At 53.2% G+C, this 27,538-nt stretch overlaps 1 protein-coding gene across 1 annotated transcript; it reads right to left on the reverse strand.

Moving 5' to 3' along the window:
• EHD3 (EH domain containing 3) lies at positions 1–26,316 on the reverse strand. Its single transcript, XM_006197248.4, has 6 exons — positions 25,464–26,316; positions 16,657–16,833; positions 12,678–12,775; positions 4,199–4,611; positions 3,366–3,530; positions 1–672 (listed from the first exon to the last, which is right to left on the reverse strand). The coding sequence occupies exons 1-6, from the start codon at positions 25,688–25,690 to the stop codon at positions 145–147; spliced, it is 1,608 nt and encodes a 535-aa protein (XP_006197310.1). The 5' UTR covers positions 25,691–26,316; the 3' UTR covers positions 1–144.
• Between the last annotated feature and the right edge of the window lie 1,222 nt (positions 26,317–27,538).

Here is a 27,538-nt window from a genome sequence, read left to right on the forward strand (position 1 = left end):
AAGAACTTGAAGATCCACCTGGAAACCTGGGGATCACTGTCCCCTCTGGTCTGCAGTGCTGTTCTCAAGGTTTGTGTGTGTGTATGTGGCATCGCCTCTCCCAGCTCCTCTAACACCTCCCGCTCTGCACTTCTGCACCTCCCGTCACTCGGCAGCTTTCCTCTTGGATGGGGGCACGAGGTGGGCAGGCAGCTCGCTGGGCAGCTCATGCCCCTCCAGCTTGACTTTGATGAGGTGGTTGGCCAGCGCGAACTCCTCATCATCCAGCATGCCATCCTTGTCGACGTCGGCCAGCTTCCAGATCTTGCCCAGCACGCTGTTGGGCAGCTTGGAGCGCACCATCTCCTTCTTGGCGTTGGCACCTGTGATCTTGCCGTCCACCGGCGACAGGGTGTAGAATATCTCATCGTACATGGGCTTGTCCCTGGCCACCACCCACTCGGCGTCATCGATGCCCTCCCCAGCCCCCTCCCCGTAGCCGTGCCCAAAGGGGCTGTGCAGGGTGCCCTCGAAGGCTCCGCCCTTCACCCCCTGGATGGGCCGCCGTGTCTCCTCCTGGCGCACCAGCGTCATGAGCTGGGCGATGTCCTGGGCCAGCATGTCGTCCACCACCTCCAGCAGCTTGCTCTTCAGAGGTGGGAATTTGCTGAAGTCCTGGGCCTGCAGCTGGTCCTGGGAAGAGGGGGAGAAAAGAAGGTGGGGATGGAAGGCAATGGAAGGAGATCCCTCCCTCGTTGGGGAGGCTACCTCCTGCTAATGCAAGAATGGTCACAGCTCTTCGGCCTGGAGGCTAAGTGAATCCACATCACAAAATCATAAAAGATATGAGAGCAGGAGAAAAAAGGCACATTGGCCTTTGGCTCTTTTCAGGAGAGAGCAGAGCAGCGACAGGGATTGGAAAAGAAAGGGAAACTTAACAATTATCTGTTTGATCCATTTGGATTCCCTTTAATGTTCCAGAAAATGCATACAGTCAGTCCTCTGTATACGAGGGCTCTGCATCCGTGAATAAGGAGGGCCAACTGTACCGTGCCATCTTGTCTAAGGGACTTGAGCATCTGTGGACTTCGGTGTCAGTGGAGGGTCCTGGAACCAGTCCCCTGCGGACACCGAGGGAATGACTAAATTCCTCTCCAAGTTTGGCTGCTGAACGGTGGTTCTTGAACGCTGAAGACTGGGTCATGTGGGTGTCCACCTCAGTAAGGGTTACACCTGAAAACGCCGGAAGTGCTGTCACTACATTAATGATCTCATTCACTCTGCCCCCCACAGCTCGTGCCTTTGTGAGAGCAGGCAATCACATTCTGTCACCTTTTAGGGAAGGAAAAACGGAGGCATAGGCAACGAAAAACAAATCACAGCAGAAGGCAAATGTCATTCCGAAGCCAGCGGCTCTTAATAAGGGTGCTCACGGGATTATCTGGAACGAGTTTTCAACCATCGGCTTCTCCCTGAGGGTCCTGACACAGCAGGCAGGGGTGGCAGGCAGGTTTGTAAAGCTCCCCTTGTTGACTTCTCAAGACCCCACCACATTGTAAACGAAGTATGTTCCTGCTTTGCATGTCTTTGCCGTTTTGAAAGGTCCTGGGTCTCCAACACCCAGCTTCTCCTTGGCCTCTATAATGACAAGATGAGAGCTTCCCACTCCTGCCACTGCAGTCTCAGGGCCGTGGGAGGAGCTGGTGCACAGGGGACAGTCTCAGGACAAGCACAGTGAGGTCACCGCAGAAAAATTCAGAAAACACCCACGCTACATTTCAAGAGCAAGTGTGAGGCTGGGCGTGCTCACCTCCCTTCAGGGAGGACAAGCCCTTTCTTCTGCTCTAGGTCCCTCTGTCTCTCCCAGCCTGTCCACATCTAGGTGTGTTCGGTGGGCTCCCAACTAGGGGTCCCAATATCTTCCAGGTGACACAGTGGGTGCTCCCACCAACACACATGTGCCCCGACAGGACAACTGTTTCCATTACTGATGCAGCCCCCTAACAACAGAACCTGACGTCCGACTGGCAAATGAGCAAGAAGGTGAAACCATTTATGCTGCAAAAGGATTCTTCCCATTTGAAAAAGTCATATGATCCCTATCAAATGTCATCCTCCCCAAACATGCGCTTACAGATCATTAATTCTTAACAGAAAGAGAAACTGAAAGTTGAAATCCAAATTACACGAAAGCAATTCTGAAATTAGTGACTGACTCATGGTAGGCGGCTACAGGAATGAATGGTTGCATGAGCAAACGCATACTTTGGATGTCTGTTTTGTCTTTCTTTTCATTTTGACAGATAGGAAACTGAAAAATGCCTCTTTGGTACTGCACTGATGTTCTGAAACCCTAACATTAACAAGAACAAAAACAACATTACTACTACATCTGCTGCTGTTTTTTTCCTAATTGCCTCATCCTTAATACGTTTTTTATTTTTAAATAATTACAGAACCATGAGAATCTGCAAAAACTGTCCAGAGAAGTCAGTCCTTTGTACTCATTACCCAGCTTCCCCTACTGGTGACATCTTCCCTAACTTGCTACTGCACTTTAAGAGCATAGTCTGTGCCAGGCCACGCTGAGGGCCTTGCACATGTTATCTGATGGATACTCACAGTATCCACACAAGGAGGGGCTTTTGTAGTCTCAATATGTAGATGAGGAGACAGATGCTCAGAGAGGATCCAGTCAGTATTGTACCGTAGTTCTTTGCTTAGACCGTGGACAGCTTCTGGGGTTTCTACTTGCAGCCTATGTGAACACTGCACTCAGAAAACCCTAAGCAGGTTAATTACCTTTGTAAACTTTAGTTTGCTCATCTGTAAAAGGAGGAGGAAATGCCTTCCCTGGGGGACTGTTTCAGGGATAATATAAGAAACCATGTGTCACAGACCCTAGCCCAAGAGAGGGGCCCACGGTGCACCCCAAAGATGGTGATCTCCGGTGCAGACTTCTGCTTCTCCACGGCTTATGTCCCAAATCGCTCCCAAGTGGGAGCTCAGTGGTAAACTTAAGCAATGAAAGGCCAAGAGAGTGTTCATTTGTCAGGTGACTTGCTTTGTTTCACGTGACCCCGTGGGGAGTCCAAACCTGTGGTAGCCATGACTGGGAAAACTGGAGGTGTCAGAATCCAAACACCTGCTGACACCCCTGCCCCACTGGGAGCCCTGGGCTCTGTGTCTTACCCCAGGCCCAGATACGGCACCTGTTAGGCCGGGGTCAATCCAACAGGGAAAGCAGACCCTGGGCCATCTGCCTGCCTGCTGGTTCTGAGTTGAGTTTCACCCCAGGGCATCCAAGGGGGGCCTCCTTCAAGCTCAGGCTGCTCAGCCAGCTTGTGTGACATTGGCCCTTTCCTGGAGCCTCAGAGCCTGCTTACCTGCATCCTCTTCAGGTTGGGAAAGTCCCCAGGTGAGATCTGGTGCTCCCGCTCAATCTGGCGATAAATCTCGCCCAGGTTGTTCACCAGCTCCTTTTTCTTGTTGTCCTTTCCAAACACCGAGGGCATCTCCTTCTTCAGAGAGCTGATGATGTACGCATGGACCTGCATAACAGGAGCAGAGAGAAACCTTCAGATCAAGACCTTGATTCTTTCCTTTCCTCGAGGGCAGCTCCCACCCCATCTCTTCCTGTAAATCCCTCCACCTGCTCCTACTTCTGAAATAATTTTTGTCTCCACCTTGTCTCTTCTGCTGCTTGCAGCACTGAGCTATTTTGCTAGATCTTAGGGGTAAGGTGAAGTTGTGGGGAGGTTAAGGTCAAGGCAGTAACAGGGATGATAATTCTGGTGATGGGGTTGATGACGAGGAAGACAGTAACAATTCACATGTACCAAGCACCTCAGAGGCCACCAGGCACTGTGATGAGGGCTTTCTCATTCTTTATTCTACTTTATCTTCTAAGTCTTTCAATTTACTGATGTGGAAACAGGCACAGAGAGACCAGGGCCCTTGCTGGGGTTGGGATCACAGAGTAAACTGGGCAGTTGACTCCAATCTGGCCATCTGATGCCAGGGCAGGTGATCATAACCATCACACTATCCTGACCCTGCCTCCCCACCCCCCGTCCAGAGCTGGCATGACTGATGCTCCTGATGTAGTGCCTATGGGACATCCTCGCGTGGGCAGGCAGCAGCTCAGCTTTTACAGCTGAACCCCTCCCCCCAAGTCGTTGTCCCCGCCTATGCTGCCCATTCCCCCAGGCAGCATCACCTTGGCCAGCCTGGCTCTCTTGATGAGGTCATTCAGCTTGCGCAGGGCAGCATTTCGTGGCAGACTCTGTATGTCGCGGAACAGATCCTGCTCCTCGGCCTCAAATAGCTTCCGGTTGTCTGGGATGAGAAGGGGGTGGGACCAGAAGGAGCCGATGTAGACCCGGATCACCTCGGGGGTGTTCACGATCTTCCCCAGGGACCACATGAGGGCCCCGTACACCCGCATCAGCTGCTGCGTCTCGATCTGGTCGGCCTTGTTCAGCACCACCCGCATCTTGTCTTCGTGGTTCTTGAGGGCTTGAATGACTTCTGAGAACTCGTCAGAGATGTCCAGCTTGTGGGCGTCAAAGAGCAGGATGATGCGATCCACACGCTCGGCGAACCACTCGAGGACGGCAGCAAAGTCGTACCCTGCCGGCAGAGCAGAGTCAGGGGCCGGGGACTTGGGGGCACAGGGTAGGGGTTTGGGGAGAGGCAGCCAGTGCTGTAGAAACAATGTCTTGGGAGTCAGATCTGGGTTCAAATCTGTCTCCTCCACATTTTCACTATTTGGCTTTGGGCCAGTTGCCAAATGTCTCTGAGTCTGTTTTTCCATCTATAAGTGGGCCTACTAATAGTATCCAGCTAATAGAATTTTAAGGACTAAAGACACTCGGAGCCCAGCACCCAGCAGCTGCTCAGTAAATGCTAGTTATTATTACTAACATCATTATCCCATAAAGCACAACTACCATCCAGCTTCCCTATCATTGCTTATTGTATTTAGCAGCCAGGAGCCCTGCCTGAACACATTTTGAATAAAGACCTATAAATTTTTTAACAAGGCCTGAAAACTGGGGAAGCAGAAAAATGTAAGATATAGATGATGGTTCAGACCAGATCACTGGTCTGGATGAAATCTGAGGCTCTTGACACATGACTTGTTCTCATGCTGGTTCATGAGCTCACTTCTTTCCTTACTCACTGGATGCAGCCTCCAAATTCCTAGCTCTTAAAACCACAAGGGATTTCTTCCTTAGGATGTGACAGATCTCTAACTGCCATGCCTTGGTTATTGGGTACTGAGCTGCCTCAGATCAGGCTGGTTACAGGAGCCCCACAGCACCTGCTCCACTCAACCCCAAGTAGCACTGGATCTGGGAGGGGCTGGGGAGGGTCATGTCAACAGTCTGCAGATTCAGCCTCATATTCACTGACCCTTAAGAGCTGGAAGCAGCCTCACCTCTCTGTGCCTCAGTATCTTCTTCCAGAAAACAGAGGGCAATAGATGGTCAAGTGAGGCTCAGAGAGGTAAAGTGACTTGCTCAAGGGCACACAGCCCAGGAGCAGCAGCACTGGGATGCAAATGGCGGTAGCAGGCCTGCCGCCACTCCCCAGTGCCACACCTCTGGCAAGAAAGTCGGAAGTCCAACGGTAGGATCAACAACCCTGGCTCCCACTACAACGGTTACAGAGGCATATACCCTGGGGCCCTAAGCTGATTGCCACCACTGAGTGGGAGACTGAGCGATCAGGAAAAAGCCAGCCAGCAGTCCCTGCCCTGCTTCATGAAGGAGACTAGAAACCAGGGCGGGTCACTAGGCAGCCGCCTTGCAACTGAGTCAAACTGAAGCTGCTCTGATCGCCTGTACCAGCGGTTCTCAACTTGAGCAGAATCCCCTGAAGGGCTTGTTAAAACCCAGATGGCTCAGTTCGCAATTCAGTTCACACCACAACCTCATTTCACCCTCACAGCACCCTCAGAGGCAAGCACAGTGAGAAGTAATATCCTTCCCAGACAAAAACCTGAGTTTCCGGGATGAAGGCTCAATTGTGGGCCAGTGGGGGTCTAGGACTGGACCGGGCCAGTGGGGTTCAAGGACTGGACCAGGCCGTGGGGCCCTGGGCTCCCTGCACAGGCCAGGCGGGCAGCGGTCCTGCACCTGGCACTCCCTGCCTCCCCCACTTCCCATGCACAGGCCCAGCCAGCAGCTCCCTCGGAGCCTAGGAGGCCCCTACACTCCTGCTCCAGGTGGGCCTGCAGCCTGTACCCACTCCCTCCCCTCCCACCCTCCCTTCCCTGTGCTGGCTCCAGGATATTATTAATCTCTTTCAGCCAGATGGAGGGCAGTCTCAGTCTCACCAACCAAAGGCAGTCCCCCAGAGCTGGGGGCAGGAAGGGGGCCAGAGGGCTCAGAAAATCAGGGCAACCTACTCGCCTCTCCCAACCTTCCCACCCAGAAACGGGGTCACGGCCTTGCTGCTGTGGTGCCTGCAACTCTCACAAGCCTGCCCTCCCCGTGGCAGCAGGGCTCGGAGGCCTCTGGCACTCTGCTGAAACCTATTCCCAAATCTCGCCTGACAAGGATTTAGCTGTGTCAGTACAGGCCATGGTGTGTGTGTGGGGGGTGCAGCTGGGAAGAGCTGCTGCCGCCCCCCAACTCCACACCGTGTCTCCCCCCCCCACCCCCCCGCACAGCCCATTTCCGCCCTCAGAGCTCAGCACACAGCCACTGGGCAGCCAGAGCAGCCAGCCCTGGGTGCTTAACGACAAGGCTCAGAGCGGGTGAGACGTGCCCAGGGCCACGCAGCTGCGGGAGGATCAGGACCAGAACTCAGGTCCTCCCACCCCAAGCCCAGCGCTGCAGCCACCCATGGGCTGCGGAAAGTGAAGGGGCCAGAGAAGCTTCGGAGAAGAGCAGGGCTTTGGAGGGGGTGGGGCAAACCCCAGCAACCTGACCAGCCCCACCGCGTGGGGTGGGGGTGGGGGGGAGAGTGACAGCACAGGTCACTGCTGCCGGAACAGCACAGCCCCTTGCCTGTTCCTGCCCCCAGGGCCGGGTCAGGCGCCCTCGGGCAGACCCACCTCTATGCTCACGCACAGAACCATGGGAACCGTGGAAAGCGTAGGGACCTACGGGACTGTCATTGGATGCGTCATCCCCTCACTGCCCTGGGAGCAGGGTGGGGCAGGGCCAGGAGAGGTCGTCCTTCTCAGCTTCCCTGCGCCCAGCACGGTGCCCAGCACACAGAAGGTGCTCGAGCAGTACTGGCTGAACAGAACTGAAATGTGAGCCCTGTTCTGCCTTTTATATCCTGGGGACAGTGAAAAAGTCACCCCCAGGCCTCAGTTTTCTGGTCTCTGAACTAATCCACTAGACCCTGCCAGAGGGTTGCTGTGAGAATCCAATCAAAGAAAAGGATGCTGGTGAGACCATTTGCCTGTGACCCTGGCCGTTCCTCTGGCTCTGCCCCCTTCCAAGCGCCAGTTTCCATGAGATAGGTATGCTCTGAAGGGGTCACCTGAGGAGCACTGGCCAGGGCAAGCTCACCTCTAGTCTCTGCTCAGCCATTAAACGGCTGTGTGTCCTTAGGCAAGCAGCCTTCCTTCTCTGGTCCTTGGTTTCTCTCTGCCTCTTAAACCAGGGGGTTGGACTAGATCTCTGGATTTCCTTTCTTAGTTCACCAGTCCCTGCTTCTGAGACTGGAGGTGTGACGGTGGGGAGTACAGCAAGATGGAGTTTAGTCACAAGGAAGCTCTTGCAGGACGGGGGGACAGAAGGCTGGGGGCTGTGGTCTTAAACACCCCAGGTGCCTATGTGAAGCCTGCTCCTGTCTGAGGACAGGTGGATGGCTTTGGGGAAACCTTTCCAGGATTTCGCAAGCACAGAGGCCTTCAATTCACCCTCTAGTTTTGCAAATTTTGCATGCCCTGGCAAGCAGCTATCAAATCACAAACTCAGTAATGCAGGTGCTTTCTCCCCAGGTGTGGCTGCATAAGCGTTAAGTGAAGACTCTGTGGGCTTTCTCTGCAGCTCAGCTTCCCTGCTCCTGACTGTTCAGAGCCCAGCAGCCTCCAGGCTGGGTATCTAATTATTTCTGTGGATTGGGTTTATGCGTATCAGCTGTCCCATTTATTTTCTATGTGGCCTTGGGCAAGTCTGATTCTGTTTTCTTGGCTGTAAAATGGGATAAAAATGACTGACTGATGAGGGGTCAATAGTAGAACCACGGCAACAAGATAGTGGAGGGAGGGCCCAGACTCAGTCTGGAGGCTCTGCCGTGATGTCTGGGGAGACAGGCCCTCTTTCCTCCGCTGGTCCTAGGAGAATGGCTCTGAGGCCCACAACAGGAGCCCCTGAGCACCTGCTGCAGCCCGAGGGCTCACGAGATGTGGACTAGTGGGTGGTGGGAGAGTCAAGCTCCGAGAGACTGACGGTGAAGCTGGCCTTCCTGGAATTACCCATAGCAAGTCTGCTGGCTCCAAGAGATCTGGTCTGCAGGCACCAGAATCAGACACTGGGCAACCTGCAGGGATCTGGGGCTCTCCCTACTGCCCCCAGGTTCCAGAGGACTGCAAAGAAAGCACTTCTAAGTGATGGCAGGCAGAGGAAATCGATGAGACAGTAAGCGCAGCAACTCCTGAGTCATCCCTGGCTTCCTCCCCGGCCTGGAACGCAGTGCCCGGTGCTGACAAGGCTCACTGCTTTGTGTTTGCAGCCACGCAATCTCATCTGATCCTCAGAACTCTCCATGTGTCAGGAGGTAACCAGCCAAGGGAAAGGGACAGCGGATAGGGAAGGGAGAGGGACAGAGAGGCTAAGGGGCTCGCCCAAGCTCACACAGCCAGGTGGTGGCAAACTCAGGACCCAGACCCTTGATTCTCATCCACACTCCTTTCTTGGCTCAGAGCCCTGCGAGGCTGGAGCTCAGGGGTCTGAGCCCTCCCACCAGACACTTACTTGTGGTGGGTACATAAAAGGTATGATCCTGCCCCCAAAGTCTCTTTCAATATTTGAAGACATTTTAGCAAAAGAGAAATTAAAAGAATGTGGGAAGAGTTCAGACAACAATTGGGAACAGAGGTCACACTGCGTGTCTCCCAGAAGTAACCTTGAAAAGTGGCCCAAGAGACTCATCACAGGCCTCTCAAATGACAAAAGGTGTCGGCGAGCCCTTTGGAAGGGACTCAGGACTCTGCTGCTCTGTCTCCGCAGTGATGCCCCCAACGGGCATGTATGTACCACATGTGGTCTGGGGCCCCAGAAGCCCCAGAAAATGACAGGACAGGCCGGGGATAGGAGGCTGAGGATCAGCCTAGACCCTCTGAGGTCCCTCAAGGGAAACTTGTAGGTGAGAGTTTGCCTTCACTCCTCCTCCCTGTGCTCCTTCCAGACAGGCCACGATAATGTGCTGAAAGGCACTGTGCTGGGAACCGTGGGGACCAGAGTCCCCATCCCAGTTCTGAGACCGGGCAAGTTTTTACCTGCTCCGGCCCCACCGAGCTCACCTGTACAGGACCGGGTCTGCTGGGAGTGATGTGAACCACATGTGGAGGGGTTGCTTTTCAAGGGTGGGGCCTGTGGGGATTTCTCGCTGAGATGCTGACAGGAAATGTGGTTCCCAAGTGTGAGGACACTCGGCTTCCGGAGCCCTCCCACTCCCACTGCATCCTTGCTTCTTCCCAGTAATGAGATTGGGCTGGGCACATCCTGTCACTTCCAGGAACTGCCTCCCGGCCCCTCTCCTGCCCATCCCAGTGCATCTGCCTCTAGAGACAAGGGCGGGACCGGGACTTCCAGGGCTCAGGCTCCCGGATGTCCCCTGCTTCCTCTCTCCCCTCAAGACACTCACTGCAGCCCCGGGCCCAGGCAGAGAGGCCACAACCTGAACAAGGACCTCACTCTGCCCAGCTCTGGCCCAGGGCCTGAGTGCTCCCTCCTGTGAAGCCTGCGGCCTGGGGAGCCCTTGAGAGTAGCTCTCTTTCCAGAATGTGGCACACCAGGGCCGCAGCCCAGAGGTAGCTCTGTGTGGACTTGACAGCAAGTCCTGTTTTTCTGGTGAGACACAGCCGTGTGCCTGGCGGGAGGCCTGATGGGCGGAACGTGGGCTGGATTTCAGGCTTGACACGCCCTCAGACAGGTGCGCTCCAGCAGGGCTACCCAGGGGCCATGCACGGACTGTCCATGGGGCCCTGCCTGGCCCTGGGATGGAGGAAGGCAAGAAGCACCAATTCGAGTTCTGAGAGCCCCTGGCAAGAAGTGTGCAAAGTGTGTTGGGTTCTGTGCACACGCTGCATGTACGTGTGTGCGCAGGCGGGAATGGAGGGAGTGTGGGGGTGTGTGTGTAGCTATAAACTGAACTACAGGTTCTCTGGCTGATTTTGAGGAAGGTCTCTTCACACTGGAAACTTTCCTCATTTGCCTCTGACATCTGAGGGGGCCTGATATTCCCTGATTTTCCGGTCTCTGTGGAACGCTGAGGTCAGCACTGCCCTGGGCTGACGATGCAAGACTGAGTGGCAACCCAGCTCTCAGCTCTTTTTTTTTTTTTTTTAATCACAGGCTACTTCTGCCAGCTGCATTTCTAGTCTAGACTCAGAAGGGCAGAGAACAAACTGGCCTGTGTAGATATCATAGGACCATCACTCCTCCCAGAGGTAGGGAGGGACCTGGTGCTTAGTCAGTGAGGGGTGGGAGGGGACAGGAAGGACAAGCAAGAAAACCAAGCCCCCAGTTTGCCGTGGAGCAGCCACTGAGTTCCAAAGATAAAGGCAGGAGAGAAGATACAGGAACAGGAAAAGAAGGGAATGGAACAGAAGCTGAGAAGGCAGGAGTCCCTAGAAGCGGGGCAGCCACATACAGCTGCACAGGCTGTGCACTGCACAACTGCAAGGGAGGCCACTCACATAGATTCCCTTGGGGTTGGATAAGGGGTGGCCCTGGCTGGCAGATAATGGAGAGGGAACGGAGCTCACCAGGATCCAGACCCAGAGCTGATGTCTGTATTTCCATTACTGTCTGTGGACCTCACTAGGTCAAGTGATGGATATCATTACCCTTTGCTACACACGGGGACATTAAGGTTCAGCGGGAAACAAATGTGACCTGTGGAGACCCACAGGTTCTAAAACCCAGTGCTCTGAACTCCCAATCCAGTGCCCCTGGAAACCCCGAAGGCTGGAGTCCCCTCTGGACCCACCCACCTGTCAGGCTGCACTGGCCTTGCAGGTCCACATGCCACCTACCCTAGATAGTTCAGGTCAAGAAGTTGGCCTTCCCTGAGCCTTCCTTGAGGAGGCTGTGTGAAACAGTAAATCCCCTGTAAGCCTAAACTCAGAATGAGTCTAGATGAACCCTTAGGGGGTGAGGGTGGGGACTGGATGGAGAGAGGGACTATTTAGGGAGACAAATAAAAGCAAGAGAGAGCCGCCCAAGCTGCCCCTCCGTGGGGCCCTAAGCAGAGCGCCAGGGTGCTTACAGAGGGCAGGCCGGCCGGAAGGAGCGGGTGAAACAGCCCTCCCCGCCCAGGGCAGTGGGTTCCATGCTCCCCTCACCCACGAGGCACATGCGAGAGGAAGGCAGATAGTCACCTACAGTCAGTTCGGGGGAGAGTTCCGGCTGCTGCCCAGAGGACTCCTGCCTGTCCAAAGTCTTCCCTTCCGGGAAGCTGGCTTCTGAGTGCTGATTTGGCTCCAGCCCAGCTCCCAGCTCCAGTATTGGGTGGGTGTGGCTTCATCAGCTTTTCTTACCAGAAATAGAGTACATGGCATAGAAAGGGTAGGGGGCTACCCAGGGCACACAGCAGGGTGTGGCAGGAGAGGCTGGGAGTGGGGAGCCAGGAGCTGTAGTTTCAAGCTTTTTACAGAATCCATCTAGTATTTTAGAGCTAGAAAAAAACAATGATGATGATGATCTGTAACATCTCATGTTTCTCAGGCACTCACTAGGTGCCAGGCAGGGAGCTTTTTACCTGCACTATTTCTTTTAATCCTCAGACAGCACTATAAGAGAGAGAGAGAGAGAGAGAGAGAGAAAGAGAGAGAAAGAGAGAGGAAGGAAGGAAGGAAGGATGGAAGGAAGGAAGACAGGAAGAAAGGAAGAAAGAAAGATGTCCCCTCCTCTACAGATGAACAAGCTAAAGGAAAGAACCCTGTCAAGGTCACCCTGCCGGGAAGCATTAGAGGCAGCTTGGAACTCTGGCAGCCTGGCCCGAGTTCATCTCCTAACCACCACGACAACCTCCCTTGATGAACAGTTACCCCACATCTGTCGGGACTGAGCAGTTGTCAAATGCTTTCACATACAGCATCCTAGTCTGATGCCCAGAGCACACAGCCATCCTCACGCTGTCGGTGGAAGTGCATCTGCTTCCCTGCAGAACTGTACCCCCTAATCCCTGGGGCAGGGATGGCAGGAACTTCAGAAACAAGCCAGGGTCTGGCCCATGAATAAACCCGATGAGGTGAGTAAGGCAGACAGTCATGTCTCCATTTCACAGATGAGAAGACTGAGGCCAGTGGTGTCCTGAGCTACAGTGGACCCGAACTTGTCCACTGGCCCCTGCCTAGGATGACCCCACACGGCACACGAGGCACTGCTGGCTCGTTAAGAGATAGCAAGGCCCCGGGAGCCTCTTTCCTGGGATAGAAGTGAGAGAACAGACCAGAAAGAACACAGCGCAGAGCCAGAGGCAACCCTTCCAGGTGCCCCACTTACCTCGACTGATCCTTTGCTTCTCCCCAGAGAGGATCCCCGGCGTGTCAATGACGCTGATGCTCTCCAGCACGGGGTTGGGCAGCTGGGCACACACGAACCTGCATGGGAGGAGAGGGGACCTACAGTGAGCCACCATCCTGTGGTCTCTCGAAACCCTCCTTGCGGCCGCATCCTAACCCTTCCTGCCCTGGGGCAGAGGTTTTGAAGCCTGGCCACCTTCCAGTGGGCCCAGGAGCTGTACTTTGAGGACACTCCCAGGGTGATCCTCAGGCAGCTGGGGTCCTAAGTTTGTGAGCCCCTGCTGTCGGGGACACCATGATGTTCAGACCCCGACCTCTGCCCCACAGGGAGCACAGGTATGAACAAGAACAACCACAATATGACATGCGATGGGACCAGCACCCCAAGGGAGGTCTGAAGGGCTCGGGACATCTAAGGTGAAGAGAAGGCTTCCAGGAAGGCTTCCTGGAGGAGGCAGCACTGAAGCTGGCCTTGAAGAATGGGTCACACCACTCAGGAACATTTATCTGGGCCTATAAAAGGCTGTCCAAATACCAAACGTTGCTATTAAGATAGCAGTCAAGCCTTACTCAAGGAAATATTTCCAGTGTTACCTCCCAAAGTCTCAAAATACAAATTGGGAAGCAGAACCTAGATCCTTCCTCCTTCAAGCCTTCTCTCTTAAACACCATTTTTGGCGGAAGCCAACAGGTATCCGACTATCACAGGTACATCACATGGTCCCATAGTCCCAGGGAACAGACAGGGAAAGGAGCCTCTGCTACCCAGGGAGATGGCTGCAGAGATACAGGTTAGGTGAGGAGGCCTGGGAGGCCTGGGAAAGAGGGTTGGGGAAGCTTCACAAGGAGGCAGAACTTGCACTGAGATCTTAAAAGATGACCAGTGTTTACCAGGTGGACGAGGGTATGGGCAGGAAGCCAGGGTACATATATGTGTGTCTGAGTGTGTGTGTGTGTGTGTGTGTGTGTGTGTGTGTGTGTTTGTCTGTGTGTGTGTGGTGGAGAGAAGACAGCAGTTCCAGACTGAGACAAGGAATAATGGAGAGAGAGCCGTGTTAGCGGGTGAATGGTGTCCTCCAGAGAGATCTGCTGAAGTCCTGCCCCCAGTAGCTCAGAATGTGACCTTATTTGGAAATAGGGTCATTGTAGATGTAATCAGTTCAGATGAGGTCATACTAGAGTAGGGTGGGCCCCTTATCCTTATAAGACAGGAGAGCGCTATGTGAAGACACAGACAGGCACAGAGGGAAGGTGGCCCTGTCAGGATGGAGACAGATTGGAATTCCGCTGCCACACGCCCAAAAATGCCCGGAGTAAGCAGAAGCCAGAAGGAGAAAAGAAGGATCCTCCTCCAGAGGCTTTGGAGGGAGCTTGGCCCTGCCAACACCTTGATTTTGGACTCCTGGCCTCCAGAACTCTGAGTCAAGAGTTATTTTAAAGCCACTCAGTTTGTGGTAATTTGTTCTGGCAGCCCTGGGGAACTAATAGAAGCAGGTGTGAGTCCAGCAGAGAAATGCGAGAGAGAGAGACTGAGAGAGAGCGAGAGCAGGCACCATGCCAGGGGGGGACTCATCACTAAGGTATAGTCGGAAGGCTGGAGCACGAAGACACCGGCCGGATAGGGGGGCAGAGGCCGGATCACCAGGGCCTTGAGGGCTGCATTAAGAAATGTGGATTTTACATGGAGGGCAGTAGGAACCCATTGGAACATTTTCAGCAAAAGAGTGACACAGTCCAACATGATGGTTGTCAGCCTGTCCAGTTCACTTCAGCAAATCTTGATGCAGCATCTGCTGTGTTTGTGGCGCCCTGCTAGACACCAGGGCAGAAAAGTGGCATAGGACATGGCAGCCCCTGTCCTATCCAAGCTGATGGCTTCCCTTATGCCAGGGGCCCAGCCACACCCTGGTCCTTAGGTTCTAAGGCACACCCCAGAATTTCTTTCTACAAGAAATTCCACATTTTGCTGAAGCCAGTTTGAGCTGGGTTTCTGTCACTTGGTGACCAGAAGGTCATGAACGTGGGGCTGGTGTCTGGGGTCACGGCTGTTGTCAAGGCATCACCCAGGCCAGGCACATGGAGAGAGAAGGGCAAAAGGCTAAGGGTGACACCAGGTCACAGGAGCCAGAGAAGAAGGGGACCAGAGGAGACTGGAGAGGGAGGCAAGAGGAGGACCAAGCAGTGGAGAGGGGATGGAGATGGAGAGAAACCAATACCGAAGGGAGATGGGGTAACGAAGGATGGAGAGTGCTCCTGGCTTATCACTAGAAGGTCTGGATGACCTTCACATGGGCAGCTGCGACAGGGGGAAGCCATGTTCCGCAGGTTAGGGGACAGGAAGAAGTGAGGAGATGAAAATTGGTATGGGTGGAAAGTGAGAGCGGGAGTTGGTGGGGCCTCCTGTAGGGTTTTCAAGAGGAGATTGTTCCATGTGGAGGAGAAGGAGCCAAGGGAGGGTGGAGCTGTAAGAAGGAGAATACCTGATGGGGCAGTCCCTGGGAAGGTGGCCCCGACGCACACTGCAGGGAGGGAAGAGGCCGACCTTGAGGGGAAAGAGAGGACTCCACTCTCTGTAGGCTGGGGGGAGGGAGGACCGATGCAAATAAACGCCGTGTATGGACAGATGAAAACAAACCGACTACAGGGCATCCATGGAGATGGGCTTCCATCCTGTCTAGAACAGGAAGCAAGGTCATCTGCTGGGCGAGGAGGCTGGAGTGTTTGGAGAGAAGGGGAGAGGGGATGTCGAGGGATGCGAAGAAGACCACTGGGCAGCACGGAGATGGGAAGCAGACGTCTGAGGTGTAGCCTCCCTGCATGCGGCTGCAGGGAGGGAAGGGGGCTTTCCCCCACAGCCCCCATTCCTTGTTATTCCCCCAATGGATGTGCTTACAGAAGAGCAGAAACCTTACAATGCCTTCTATGTATGTATGCAGTGTGGTTATGTTCATCAGAGTATTCCTGCATTAAGCCACATTCTTTTAATTTTCCCTGCTTATATATATTTTTCCCCATATCTCTGCCTGGAATATCCTTAAAAAAAAAAACCTTTCAGTGTAATTTCATTCATCATCAAACATTCGTGTCAAATGCCAACTTTTCTACAAAGTCCCCTGGCCTTGGAGGACAGTATTACTATTATCCTATTTTACAGATGGAAAGAGTGAGACACAGACAGTTAGGTGATCTAAGATCCGTGGTGCTATTTGGTAGAATTTGAACTCAAGTTGGTCTGAAGCCAATGCCTATAGTCTTTACCTTTACTCTAAATGCCTTCAATTAGAGGAAGCAGCTTAAAAGAATTTTAATGTAATACACATGCACAATTGTGGTGTGGATACAACAAGTGTGATGGGGGGCCAGCCTGCATTCCAGTTGAGCAGAATAATGGGGAGGCCCAGGTCAGCTTGCCAAGCATCTCTAGAGCTTCCTCCACTCAAATCGACCCAGTGACCCTGGTGTCTGCAGGCTGACTTATCCCAGGGAGGTGACTGGTCCAAGGTCACACAGTGAGTTTGGTAGGAGGGTCAGTACTCAAAGCCAGGGCTTCTACCTTAAGTCCAAGCTCCTTCCCCCAAGTACCAACAATGTCCAGAATCAGAGGGGAACCTTCCCTTGCCTCCTTCCAGGTGAATTCAAATCCCTTCCAGAGTCTAGGAAAAAGCTGAGAACCACACAGAGCAGCCCTCTGTGCTTTTGTTGGAGAGAGGTGCAGATTCGAGAGATGTGATTTAACTAGTTGAACCTTTCCCTGCTCCTTGATAAGGAGAAATCAGCCCGGCATTTGCAGCTTGCATATCCCTAATCAATGGTGGTCATTCCCAGCAAGAAAGGGACAATCAAGAGAGATTTCAGGTCTGGAAAAAGTACAGACTTCCAAGTCCCTGCTCCGCCCTCTCACTTCTTACACTCCAAGAAAAAGAGAGCCCCCAAGGCCTGTGTGTTACCTCTGCGCTCACCTGTTCAAGAAGGCATTGCCAAAGGCGTTCAGTTTCCTGAAAGGTTTCTTTGGATCCACCACCAGGGCGTTCCCCGGAATGGTCCCCTCCACGTCTCCCTGCATCACCGCAATGAAGGAGTCAGTGGTCGGCTCGGGTCCAATCCTCATGCCAGGAAAATCCTGTTCCAGCAGGTACCTGGCAGGAGGGAGCACAGTCACGATGCAGGGATTCTGTTCACAGATCAACACCGCACGTCTACCACAAGGCAGACATGGCTGTGAGTCACAGCAGAGGGGCAGGTCCAGAGCAGCGAGATTTCACGGCCGGGAGAGATCTTCAGGCAAGGGGAATCCAAAGACCTCTGTGCAGAAGGTGGGATTTCAGCGGAACTTAAAATATCAAATCTGTCCTTCTTGACCCTTCTCTTTTTCCCTCCCTGAAGGAGTAGAGGGTAAAAAGAGCAAGGTTTGGACTCAGAAATGGCTGGAAACCGATTCCTACACAGAATATTGCAGACTTCCTAGCTGAAGGTCGTCTGTGTTAGATTCAGGTGTGCAAAAAGTGATTCAGTTCTACACACGTATGTAAATACTAGGCCACTTTATATAAGGGACTTGAGCATTTGCAGGGGAGGTGAGATCCTGGAACCAGTCCCCTCGGATACGCAGGGACGACTGCACTGAGGAGACCAGGGCTTTGAAGGGTTACGTGGCTTTCTCAAAGTAAAACAGCTGGAACCCAAACTCTTATCAGACTATTACCAAATCCTTTGCTAACTGTCCTCTATACTAAGGAAGTCACTGCCAGAAAGTTGATCAAGGCCTCACGGAAAGTCAGGGCCTCAGCACCTTCGCCCCCTAACACGCGAGATCGTTGTTCAGACTTATGAAGCACCTGTGACGTGCCAGGCACTGTTCTAGACTGTCCACGGGTGGTCCAAGGGCTAAGCTCTCTGTCCACCCTGTGCTCCCCACCCCAAGGTGAGCCGGCTCTGCCCAGCGGGGTGGCAGCCGGGGAGACCCGCTGGAGTTTCTTCTGGCTCCTCGACATCCCTTTGTGTTCTGAGCTGTTGGTTTACTCCGTGGTTCCAGGGCAGTTCAAGTCCGGTTGCTATGGGCTCCCTCCCCGAGGAACCTAGGAACTGGCAGGGGAGATGCGGGGGCGGAGCTGCTGCCCGGGGGGGGGGGGGCGCCCCGCCTGCAGCCAAGGTTTTAGGTTGCTCTGGGGAGCCCCTCATCTCCCTCCAGCCTCCCAGCCCAACAATCTGGGTGTGAGGATAGGATCTCCTCCCATCAGAGGACCGTTCTGAAAGGTGCGTTGTGATGAGAACACATCACCACAGCTGCACACTTGGACGGCAATTGCTGCTTTCTGACGCGTGACTTCTCCTTCAGGGTCCCAGGGGAGAGGCAGGGACCTTCAGGGCCTGGAGCCAGCAGACCTGGTTCCTCTAACCACGAGGGGTGTGCCTTTCGGAAGGTTCTCGACCTCTGCAAACCTCAGCACCTTCCTCCCTAACATGGGAGACCATCGTTCCGATTTATGAAGCACCCGAGACGTGCCAGGCACTGTTCTAGACTTTCCCTGGATGGTCTCGTTCCATGGTCACATCTCCTCTGACACGAGCACTGTGACTCTCATCACCAAACGGGCCTCAGGGGGAACCCACCTCACCGGGTGTTCTGAGGGTTAAATTAGTTACAGAGCACTGAAACCAGTACCTGGCCCTTAGGTGACCATCCCATTTTACAGAGGAGAAGATGAAGGTTAAACAATTTGCTGCAGGTTACGCAATCAGTAAACAGCACAGTTAGGATTTGAACCTGGCACTTGGATTTGAGAATTCCAGCTCCTAACCAATATATTCACTGTCTCCCTTCCTGCCGGAGGTCTCTCCTTGGCCAGGAAATGCACAAGGGCTGAGCACTCCTTGGGACTAGAAAGAGGAGTGAGACAAGGCGGACACAAAGGGATTTGGTTTGGCAGGAGGCTGGCCAGGGGCCACGCCCTTGAGGGGCTTCTGGGCCCACAAACCAGGAACTCCTCATCTCCATAAACATCTGCCTTGGGGCCCACAGCTCAGCCTCAGTGAGTGAGGGGCGTGTAAAAGCTGTTGCTATCAGGTGACCAGAGCAGGCCCACTGGCTCTCAAAATATAGTCTTGGGATTTGAAGCAGTTTCATGAGAACCAGCGCCATGGGAAATCCCTTCCAGTCTTGCCTATTTGTGCAGGAAGCACCTGTCTCGGTAGGTGCTTGGGTGAGAAGCCCCAAGCAGGGCCCCGCAGGGGATGTGATGTGCAAATTCTGAGGCAGGAGGAGGGATGGCTGAAATAGACAAGGGTGGAAAGACAGTCTGAGGCAGCCTCAAAAATGCCCAGGCTGAAAAGGGCCAACCAGCAGTGAGGAAGAATCTCCCTGACACAGGCGTCTCAGATTGCACCCAGAGAGAGACGCAGTGCCCTGGCAGATGAACAAAGGGTGACAGGGTGACGCTTCCCAGCACAGAGGGGGTCACTTCCTGGGATGTTCTGGAGCCACAGCCTCAGGCAACCCAGCAGGGGCCTGGAGACTGGACCTGCTGTCCTGCCCCTCTGCTAAACCCACCTGACCCTAGATTTGCTGACCACACATCGGTCTGGCAAAACCAAGTCCGGGGACACAGCCAGGCGAAGCAGAGAACCCAGGGCTGGGTAAATTCTCAGGGACATTTGGGGATGGCCTGCGGCCCTGAGGTCCCCCTTAACAAAGCTGCTACTATGTCCAGAAAGGAAAACCTATTGAGGGATCTCATGGCTGCTTCTCTATGGGGAGTGATACAGATCGCCTCTGTTGCCAGGCGCAAACATTCCCACAGCAGTGTAAAAAAAGAAAAGTTAATTCAAGCCTGGGTGGGAGCAGCTGAGAGGGAGATGCGAAAGAATACGGGAGGAACAGGCAGGCAGGGCACCCACTGTGAGGCAGGTGCTGTTCTGAGACCTTGCCCAGATCATCCCACTGAATCAGTTCTAGCAGCACATTATTTCAATTTTGCAGGTGAGCAAATTGAGATAGAGGTAGCCCGAGCTCAGGGCCAAATAAAAATATTTAGTGGCCCAAAGAGCTGAAAAGATTTGGGTGCCGCCCCACCCCACCCCACCTTGCCTCAAATCTGAAACAGATAAATACTAAACCATAAATAAAATGGGTGTAAGGAAGCCCAGTGCAATTCTGATTTTTCCCATGACTACTCCTCTTCATATTTTTCTTAAGCAAATTATTTCCTAACATTTCCCTCATTTTCTGGTGTCCTGCTTGGCTGGCAGTCTAAGCATGTGGCTTGTTTTACTGGTGACCTAAGCACCCTGGGTAAGGCATGGGGCCAAGAATCTTTACCCAGTCTGCCCCCAGTGGACCTGTCTCTGCAGCAGTGTGGCCAAACCTCCCCGCTGCTGGGGACAGTGCCCAGGCGAGGAACACAGGGGCTGGGGCCACAAACTATGCCTGTGGAGGACTCGGACTGGCTGGACCCTCTGTCCCTGCTCGATTAAGGAATGTGTCTCAATTGCAGATGTGGCCTTGGGCAAGGGCTTCAAGAACCCATTGCCTCGGTTTTCCCAGTTCATAAAATGGGATAATACTGCATTTCTAACTAGCTCAGAGAAACAGAGTGAAGGTTTTAAGATGATATACATGAGGTTTGGGAAAAGCAATGGTTATACCAGACACCTGCCCGGACTGGCAGAGACAGTCGTTGAGAACACGAATACCTCCTCACTGCCTGTGGGCACTCAGAGCATTTCTACCTGGCCTCCAAACCCAGCGCTGGTGCCTCTTCTGTGAAGCCTTAACTGATTCATTCCCACCTCACTCCAAACCTAATTACTCACTTTCTTCCTCCTAAATCACATAGCTCTTAATTTGCATATTTTAGGTAGATGCTAAAGGCACGCATCACTTTCTCTTTTGTATTATAGGTATTCGTGTCATGTATCTGTGTCCTTGGTCTAAGTCTCATGTACTTAAGCTTTAAAATGGGGTCAAGACAATAATACTTGCCCTTTTGGCCTCACGGGGCTTTAGGGAGACTGTAGAGCACCCCACGGACACAAACTGAAGTAGGAAACAGGGACTCGATGGCTGAGTTGAGGTCTGAGCTGCTCCATGCTCCCCTAGCAGCCACCACCGTCCCTGGTGCACAGCAGCCCCCACCATGGGACAAAGTGGTCCCAGCACAAAGGAGAGGGGAGGCCAGATTGTCTTGACTGACCTCACCTCACTGCCCAAGGTTATGCCTCCAGCCTGGGAGGGGGCAGCAAGATACCCGTTCCCAGGACACCCCTCGCCCGGGGCCCACCGCACTGTGGGCGGGACCAGATGGGGGTGTCCGGTCCCTTCCCCTTCCTGAGGGCCAGCCTCTCAGCCTCTCTGGTTAGAGAATCCGCTGGGAAGAGGAGAGGGAATGATAAAGCCGCAAGCGCAGCACCTGGAACATACCTGGCCCTACCCTGGTTCTCCCTCCCCCCTAGTCCTGACGGGGACCCTATAGGTGGCAGTTACTATTCGCATGTCAGATAAGGACACTGAGGTTCTGAGAGGTCAGAACTTCCTGGCCAGGCCACGGGGCGGGCGCCTGGCGGAGCCTGGGTTCTGCTGAGCCGGCCGGTGTTCTTCCCGTGGCCTGGTTCCCCTGTTCTCCAGAGGCCCTTCTCCTCCGTCACGCGTCTCCTGATGCCCTCCCTCTGCACACCCAAGTCTCAAGGCAGATCTTAAGCTGACCTCAGGCAGGTGGACCCCGCGCCCCTGGCCTCGGGCCCGCTGCTCCTGGAACAACACTCAGGCCTTGCGGGTGGGTTTTCACCCAGCCCCACGTAGGGACCAGCAGATCAGAGCCCTGGAGGGAGAAGAATGTCCACAGACCTCGGAGGGAGGACAGAAATGAGGAGCCCCAGGGGCTGTGGCTGGCAGGATGGGCCTGGCAGGAGTCAGAGGGTCTACCTGGAATGGAAGTCCGGCCCCTTCTCTAGCCCTTCTGCTTCCTGGAGAATCATCTTGCCTCAGGAGGTGTTGCGGCCCAGGCAGTGGGCGTGCCAGGGAGGTGATGAGGGAGGGAAATGCAGGGTCACCTTTGCAGGGGGATGCAAAGAGCCCCCTGAAGAAGTGGGGGAGGTGGGAGGGCCAGCTGAGCAGCCCCCGACCCCACCCCGCCATGTGCTCATGCATACTTTAGAGTCTGAGTCACGCTCTAGAAGGGCCAGATGCCCCTCAAGACCGGCTCAAATCTCCCTGTGGAGACCCAGGCCTCGCACCCAATGTCCCTGGCCCTCTGCTCCAGCGCCGCCGTGGTCCAGCCAGGCCTCGCTTGAAGTCCCTGAGACATAGCCTTCCTAGGCCCTGCGACAGCCAGCTAGTCACCTCCGTGACCAGGGGCAAAGGGTGCCAGAGAGGAGGGACTGGAGGCTGCACGCCAGAGGGAGGAAGAGTGAAGAGAGAAAAACAGCAGAGGCAGGAGGGAAGGCAGCCAGGGCCAGAGGGACACAGAGCTACTGTCCTCCGAAGAGGCAGCCTGTGTTGAAGGAAGCAGCCACCAGGCCAATTGATTGTTTAGTTTATTACCCCGGGTCGCCGGGCCTTAGGCCAGGGAAGTTATTTCAGGCAGAGATCAAAGCACGTTAATTAGCGATTAGAAGAATGTCCTTTTCTGTATGTTCTTCCTGAGACAAGAAATAGACCCAGAGGCAAGTACATATAACTGAGAGAAGAGGCAAAAGGCCAAGGGCCAGGGGATGAAGAGACAAGTCTTTGTTTCTGAGGGAAAGGTCCCTCGCAGGTTCAGGCCAGAACACAGACCTCAGTGAATCACTACGCTCAAGGCAAAGAAGCAGGGATGGAAGAGGCCAGCTGATAACCGATGTGGAGCCCTCTTTGCTTTGGGGAGGGGCTCCTGTACCAACTTCCCCTCTTGGAAAGCAACTCAGAAATATGACTCTAAACACCAAGATTAAAAAGTAAAAAAAAAATTTTAAAAGCCTCAAAGCTCTGTACAACCTTCAGCCTAGTGATTTCACTGTGGGACTCTGAGAAAACAGCATAATATGTGGGAAAATATTGTGCAAAGAGATATAAAGATATTCAATAGCAAAAAATAAAAAAGAGAGAGAAACAACCTAAAACATTCAAAAGAAGTAGGCTGCTTAAATGAATAATTGCAAAGGCATACAGTGAAGTATCTTATAGCTCTTAAAAATAATGCTTACAAAGAGTCTTTGACCCAGGAAATGCTCATGCTATAAGTGAAATGAATAAATCAGTATACAAAATTACATTATGGCATGATCTCAACTGTGTTATAAAATACCTAAAAATACTGAAACTATATATATATATATATATAATATTTAAAATAGTTTCCCCTGAGTCATGGGATGACCAGGGATTTTTTTCCTTCCTCTGCAAATTTATTCTTGTCTGCATTTTCCGATTAAAAAAAAAAACTGTTCAGTGGATTTAATGAGAAGAAAGGAAAACATGTAATTTGGTTTTGGAGGACTTCCCTGTGCTCCAAACCCTCCTCCCCTGTTGGTAGCCTCTTCCTCAAAGGGAGACAGCTTTTGATACACAAGCTAAATTCAGTTACTGACATGAGCGAGGAGGGAGAACTCCTGCACTGGGAGGATAAGAAAGAGGAGAGATCTGCCTCTCCCGGCCTCCTGTCTCCCTCAGATAAGGAATAATCTGTGGCAACCCTGCTCTGCCACTTTCTTAGACCCGGTTAACAGCCGGCATGACTCAGGCAAAGACAGGACTGTCTCAGACAAGAGGCACTTAAACACATCTGCTGCTTCAGGATCCTACCCCCAGGGACACTCACCTTCCCCATCTCCCCTCCTGTTTTGCAAATGAGGCCTCTGAGACCCTGGATGAGGTCCCTGAGAGCTAAAGACACAGCTGTAAGTGCTGGTGCTAGGAGAGGAGACGCTCTAACATACTAAGAGTTATAACCAGTGTGTCCGGAGGGCTGGGGAAGGCCGTGCAAGGGCAGTAACCATCTGTAAATGGCCTGTGTTCCCTGCAGGGCATCAGCCACGCCAGGTGGAGGTCACTGATTACAAAGGAAACTGGCCCAGAACCCAGGTAACTCTGAAGTGCCCTTGGCACTTTGGGTGTTTATCAAAATAGGGAGATGGATTAGATCAAAGGTTCTTACCCTAAAGTCCAAGGCAGCCCTTGGACCCTCAAGATTATATGGAAATTTGGGATGTACGTGCATTTTTCTAAAGATGGGTCCACAGATTTCATCAGATTTTCAAAGTAGGTACATACCTTTTGAAACGCTAAGAAGGAATGGACTAGATTCATCGCTAAAGGTCCTTGTAGTTCTAACCATCTAAGGTATCCAAAAGCCAGCATCCCCCCAGGAACCCAACTTCTTCAGCAATCACTCAGCCTCACAAAGCTGCTGAGTGCCAGGCTGTCTAGTCCACAAGGGCAAACTCTCCAGGTGTTTTGTTCAGACATGACATGGTACTGTGGTGCATGCCCTGCTTGTGTTAAAAGCTGAGTGCTGGAGAAAATTAGTATCTAGAAAATCAGGAACCAGACGGTAAACTTTTCTGTTCTCCTCGCCAAACAAAGCACAATGCTTTGCATGCTGCAGGTGCTTGGTCAATGAATGGAAACATGAGCACCCCTGCTTTGAAACCTTCTGCAGGAGATGAGCACCACTGACTTGGAGGGTGATCACTGAACCCATCACCGCTCTCTACGAGCCTGACTCTCAACACAGAGTGCCACAAGCACCCTCAACGGCTTCCAATGGCTGTGAATGAGGCCAGGGAAGATGGCTGGTTGTGTGGATTAAGGACTGGAATGAAGCCTGTCCTCTAAAGATACGAAAGATGCTCATGACTCTGGTGGCCAATATGCAGACCTCTCTGAATGCAGGGTGGACAAACTGACTTCTTGGGGATCCCTTCAGCCCAAGGATTCTGTAATTCAAGGGTATGGATGACTAACCCTCAAAGTTATAGGCATTTAGCCTACCATCTCCTCCCATGAGCCTAGGTCCTGCATCCCAGGTCGGCCTCCCACTCTGTTACATGGCTTTGGGCGATTCATCTAACTTCTCTGATTCAATTACCCTAACAAGTCAAGGGGCTGGATGAGACTATTGCCAATATCCCTCCCACCTCTAAAAGGCTTTAATCTGATTACTGAGCCATTAAGATCAAGGGAAAAGAAAAAAGCATTTGCTTCTGAACACTGCTTCTCTCCAGTCTCTGAGAGCTGTATGGAGGAGCTCTGCTCAGAGAAGGAAACTGATAAAAGAAAGACAAGTGGCACTACCAGACAGGGGGCCACAGCTTCGGGCCCACATCCTCAGCTGCAACTGGAAAGTCCCTATATGAGGCTTTAAGGCTGAAGACTTAAAAGGCAAGGGAAGTGGTTCTGACTATCAAGGGCATGTCCCTACAACCTGAGGGTATAAACACATCTACCAGCATAAGGTACTCTTGCAACCAGGAGCTTTCTCACTTGTGCCTCCTGGGTCTCAGTTTCACCATCCAACAGATGGGAAGAATAGGGATGGCGCTGAACTTGAACACTTCAAGGTGACCACCTAAGCCAAGGGCTAAGTGCAGTGGAAAGGCACCAGGTAGGGCGGGGTGAAATTGTGAAATGAAATGAAATTGTGGGGTAAGCTTTGGACATTGCCACACAGAGATTTCTTCAGAGCCTTCAAGGGAAGACTTCCGGTTTGTCCTCAGGCAGGAGGGGACACCGGGAGTGACAGAGGGCCCAAGCGCTGGGGGGCAGGATGTGCTGCCAGGGTCCCGGGAGTCTCACCTGATGAAGGTGGTCTTCCCAGTGGAGTACTGGCCCACCAGCAGGACCATGGGCTTGTTGTCGAAGTCGGCATCCTCCAGCGCGGGCGAGTGGAACTCGTGGAAGCGGTAGTGCTCTTCCAGGGGTAGCAGCTTGCTCCTGTAGAGTTTCTTGAGCCCCTCGCTCACTGTCTGGAAGACCTCGGGGTCCTTCCTCCGGCGGTCGTCGGAACCCAGCCAGCTGAACATCGCGTTCGCCACTCGCTGCCCCCTCGCGCAGTCCCAGCAGGAGGGCACGGAGCCCCGCGTCGAGGGAGGTGTCCTGCAGGGCGGGCCCTCCTGGCTCCGAGCCGCGCCGCCGCCTCACCGGAGCGCGGGGCTCAGCCTCACCATGGCAGGGGCGCGCGGCTTGGGGGTCCCTGCGGCGACGGCGCGGGGCCGGGAACGCGCTCCTCCCCTACTCCTGGGACCAAGTCCAGCCCCAGATTCATCCAGCAACCAAGGCCGGAGGGAGGGAAAATATCTGGACTGGGCAGGGGGACTGCGATCTTGGAAATAAAGTCAAACCTGCAATTAAATGCCAGGTGCGGGGGTCCCCGGTCTTCCCCAGCCCTCTCTCGCTTTGGCTCGGATGTAATTAAGGGATGCTTCTGGCTCTGCTCCTGCCCGCCAGTCCAGAGGCTCAGTAGAGGCGGCGGCGCTGCCCAGCCCGCTTACAGCTCAGCATCCGCAGCCGCAGCCTGCAACCCCAGGCGCCGATTTAAATGCCAGCCTTGCAGGAAGCGGGCTCGCGGAGGAAGTTCCCGAGTACTGGCAGGGCTGGCCAGGCTCGGCGGCCCCGGCGAGGAGAAGCTGAGCAGGGCGGCGCCATGTTTGTGGGCAGTCGCCCCACTGGGGACCCGCGACAGCTCGCTGCCTGGGAAGGGAGAGAGGCTGAGTCCTGTGGGAATGCTCTGGTATTTCAGTCCCGGCCTCTGGAGGTTTGATTTGGGAACAGCGCCCTCTCAGGGACAGCTACGAAGACAGAGTTGACCTGCTTTACGCTCTCCTCGCTCTTAAATGTAGACTGTCCCTTAGTTACTGAGTTCAGTCCCTTAGGAAGACACTCTATTATTTGGGAATGTATTCCTGGGAGCATGGAAAGAACGGTCCAATATCAGCTTACCCCAAATGACCAAAACTGTCACTACCCAAACCTTTTGCCTGTTTCCGAGTGAAGTCAAAACCATTCCCATTCATTCATTCATTCATTTGTTCATTCCTTCCAACAAAACCAAACAAAACAAGCAAAACCTCCACAGGTATTGAGCCTGTATTATGGCCCAGCCTCAGTTTTGGTGGCTGCGGTTACAAATTTGATCACAAAGATGAGCACCTACAGTCTCTCCCTTCCAAGAGCTCCAGCCCAGGCAGGCTTCAAAGAGATGGGAGCCAAGGGATACGGCTGCACAGGGGAGGAGGCATTCTTTTTGTCTGGCTAATTTGAGGAAGGCTCGCAGAAAGCAGGATTGTGAGCTGGATCTTAAATGATGAACCTACAGAGAAGGAGGAGAGGACATTCCTGGAGGCATAAAGAGCACTTGCAAAGGCATGGGAACATGGAAGAACTTGGTGTGATGAAGGCAGAGTAAACAGGTTGCTAACTAGAGTATGGGGTTCAGGAGGGTGGAAGGGAGTGACTGGGGCCAGGTGTAAAAGGCTTTGCTTGCCAAAACAGGAACCATGTAGGGGATAAGGAGCCAATAATAATATTATTACTAATCATTGTTAACATTAAGTGCTGATCACTTACAGGGGCCTGGGCTAAGTTCTGGGTGAGTGTTATTTGAATTCACATTCACAGCAGCACTATAAGGCAGATCATATCTCCAGTGTCATCCTAAAGATAACAGGGATGAGAACAGCTGGCCAGGTATAGGCAAAAAGGGGTGCATTGTCTATAGAGAATTTAAACACAATAGTAAGACTAAAGTCAATCTGCCTTATATTAGCACCATTCTAAACAGCGACAGTGATAAAATACTCCTCCCCGCCAAGGCAGATGGCTCCCATACACTCCCCTCCACCGAGGAGGAAACAGACTAATGGGCCAGGTGG

The sequence above is a fragment of the Vicugna pacos genome, chromosome 15, assembly GCF_048564905.1.
Source record: "Vicugna pacos chromosome 15, VicPac4, whole genome shotgun sequence".
NCBI classification, from domain to species: Eukaryota; Metazoa; Chordata; class Mammalia; order Artiodactyla; family Camelidae; genus Vicugna; species Vicugna pacos.

Excerpts from the sequence above, each read along its gene's own strand:
- EHD3 (XM_006197248.4), bottom strand. The coding sequence starts at position 25,690 with ATGTTCAGCTGGCTGGGTTCCGACGACCGCCGGAGGAAGGACCCCGAG. Across the intron at positions 4,612-12,677 it reads GAAGCAAAGGATCAGTCGAG|GGTACGACTTTGCTGCCGTC; the intron begins GTAAGTGGGGCA and ends CTCTGCCGGCAG. Across the intron at positions 673-3,365 it reads CCAACCTGAAGAGGATGCAG|GACCAGCTGCAGGCCCAGGA; the intron begins GTAAGCAGGCTC and ends CCCTCTTCCCAG.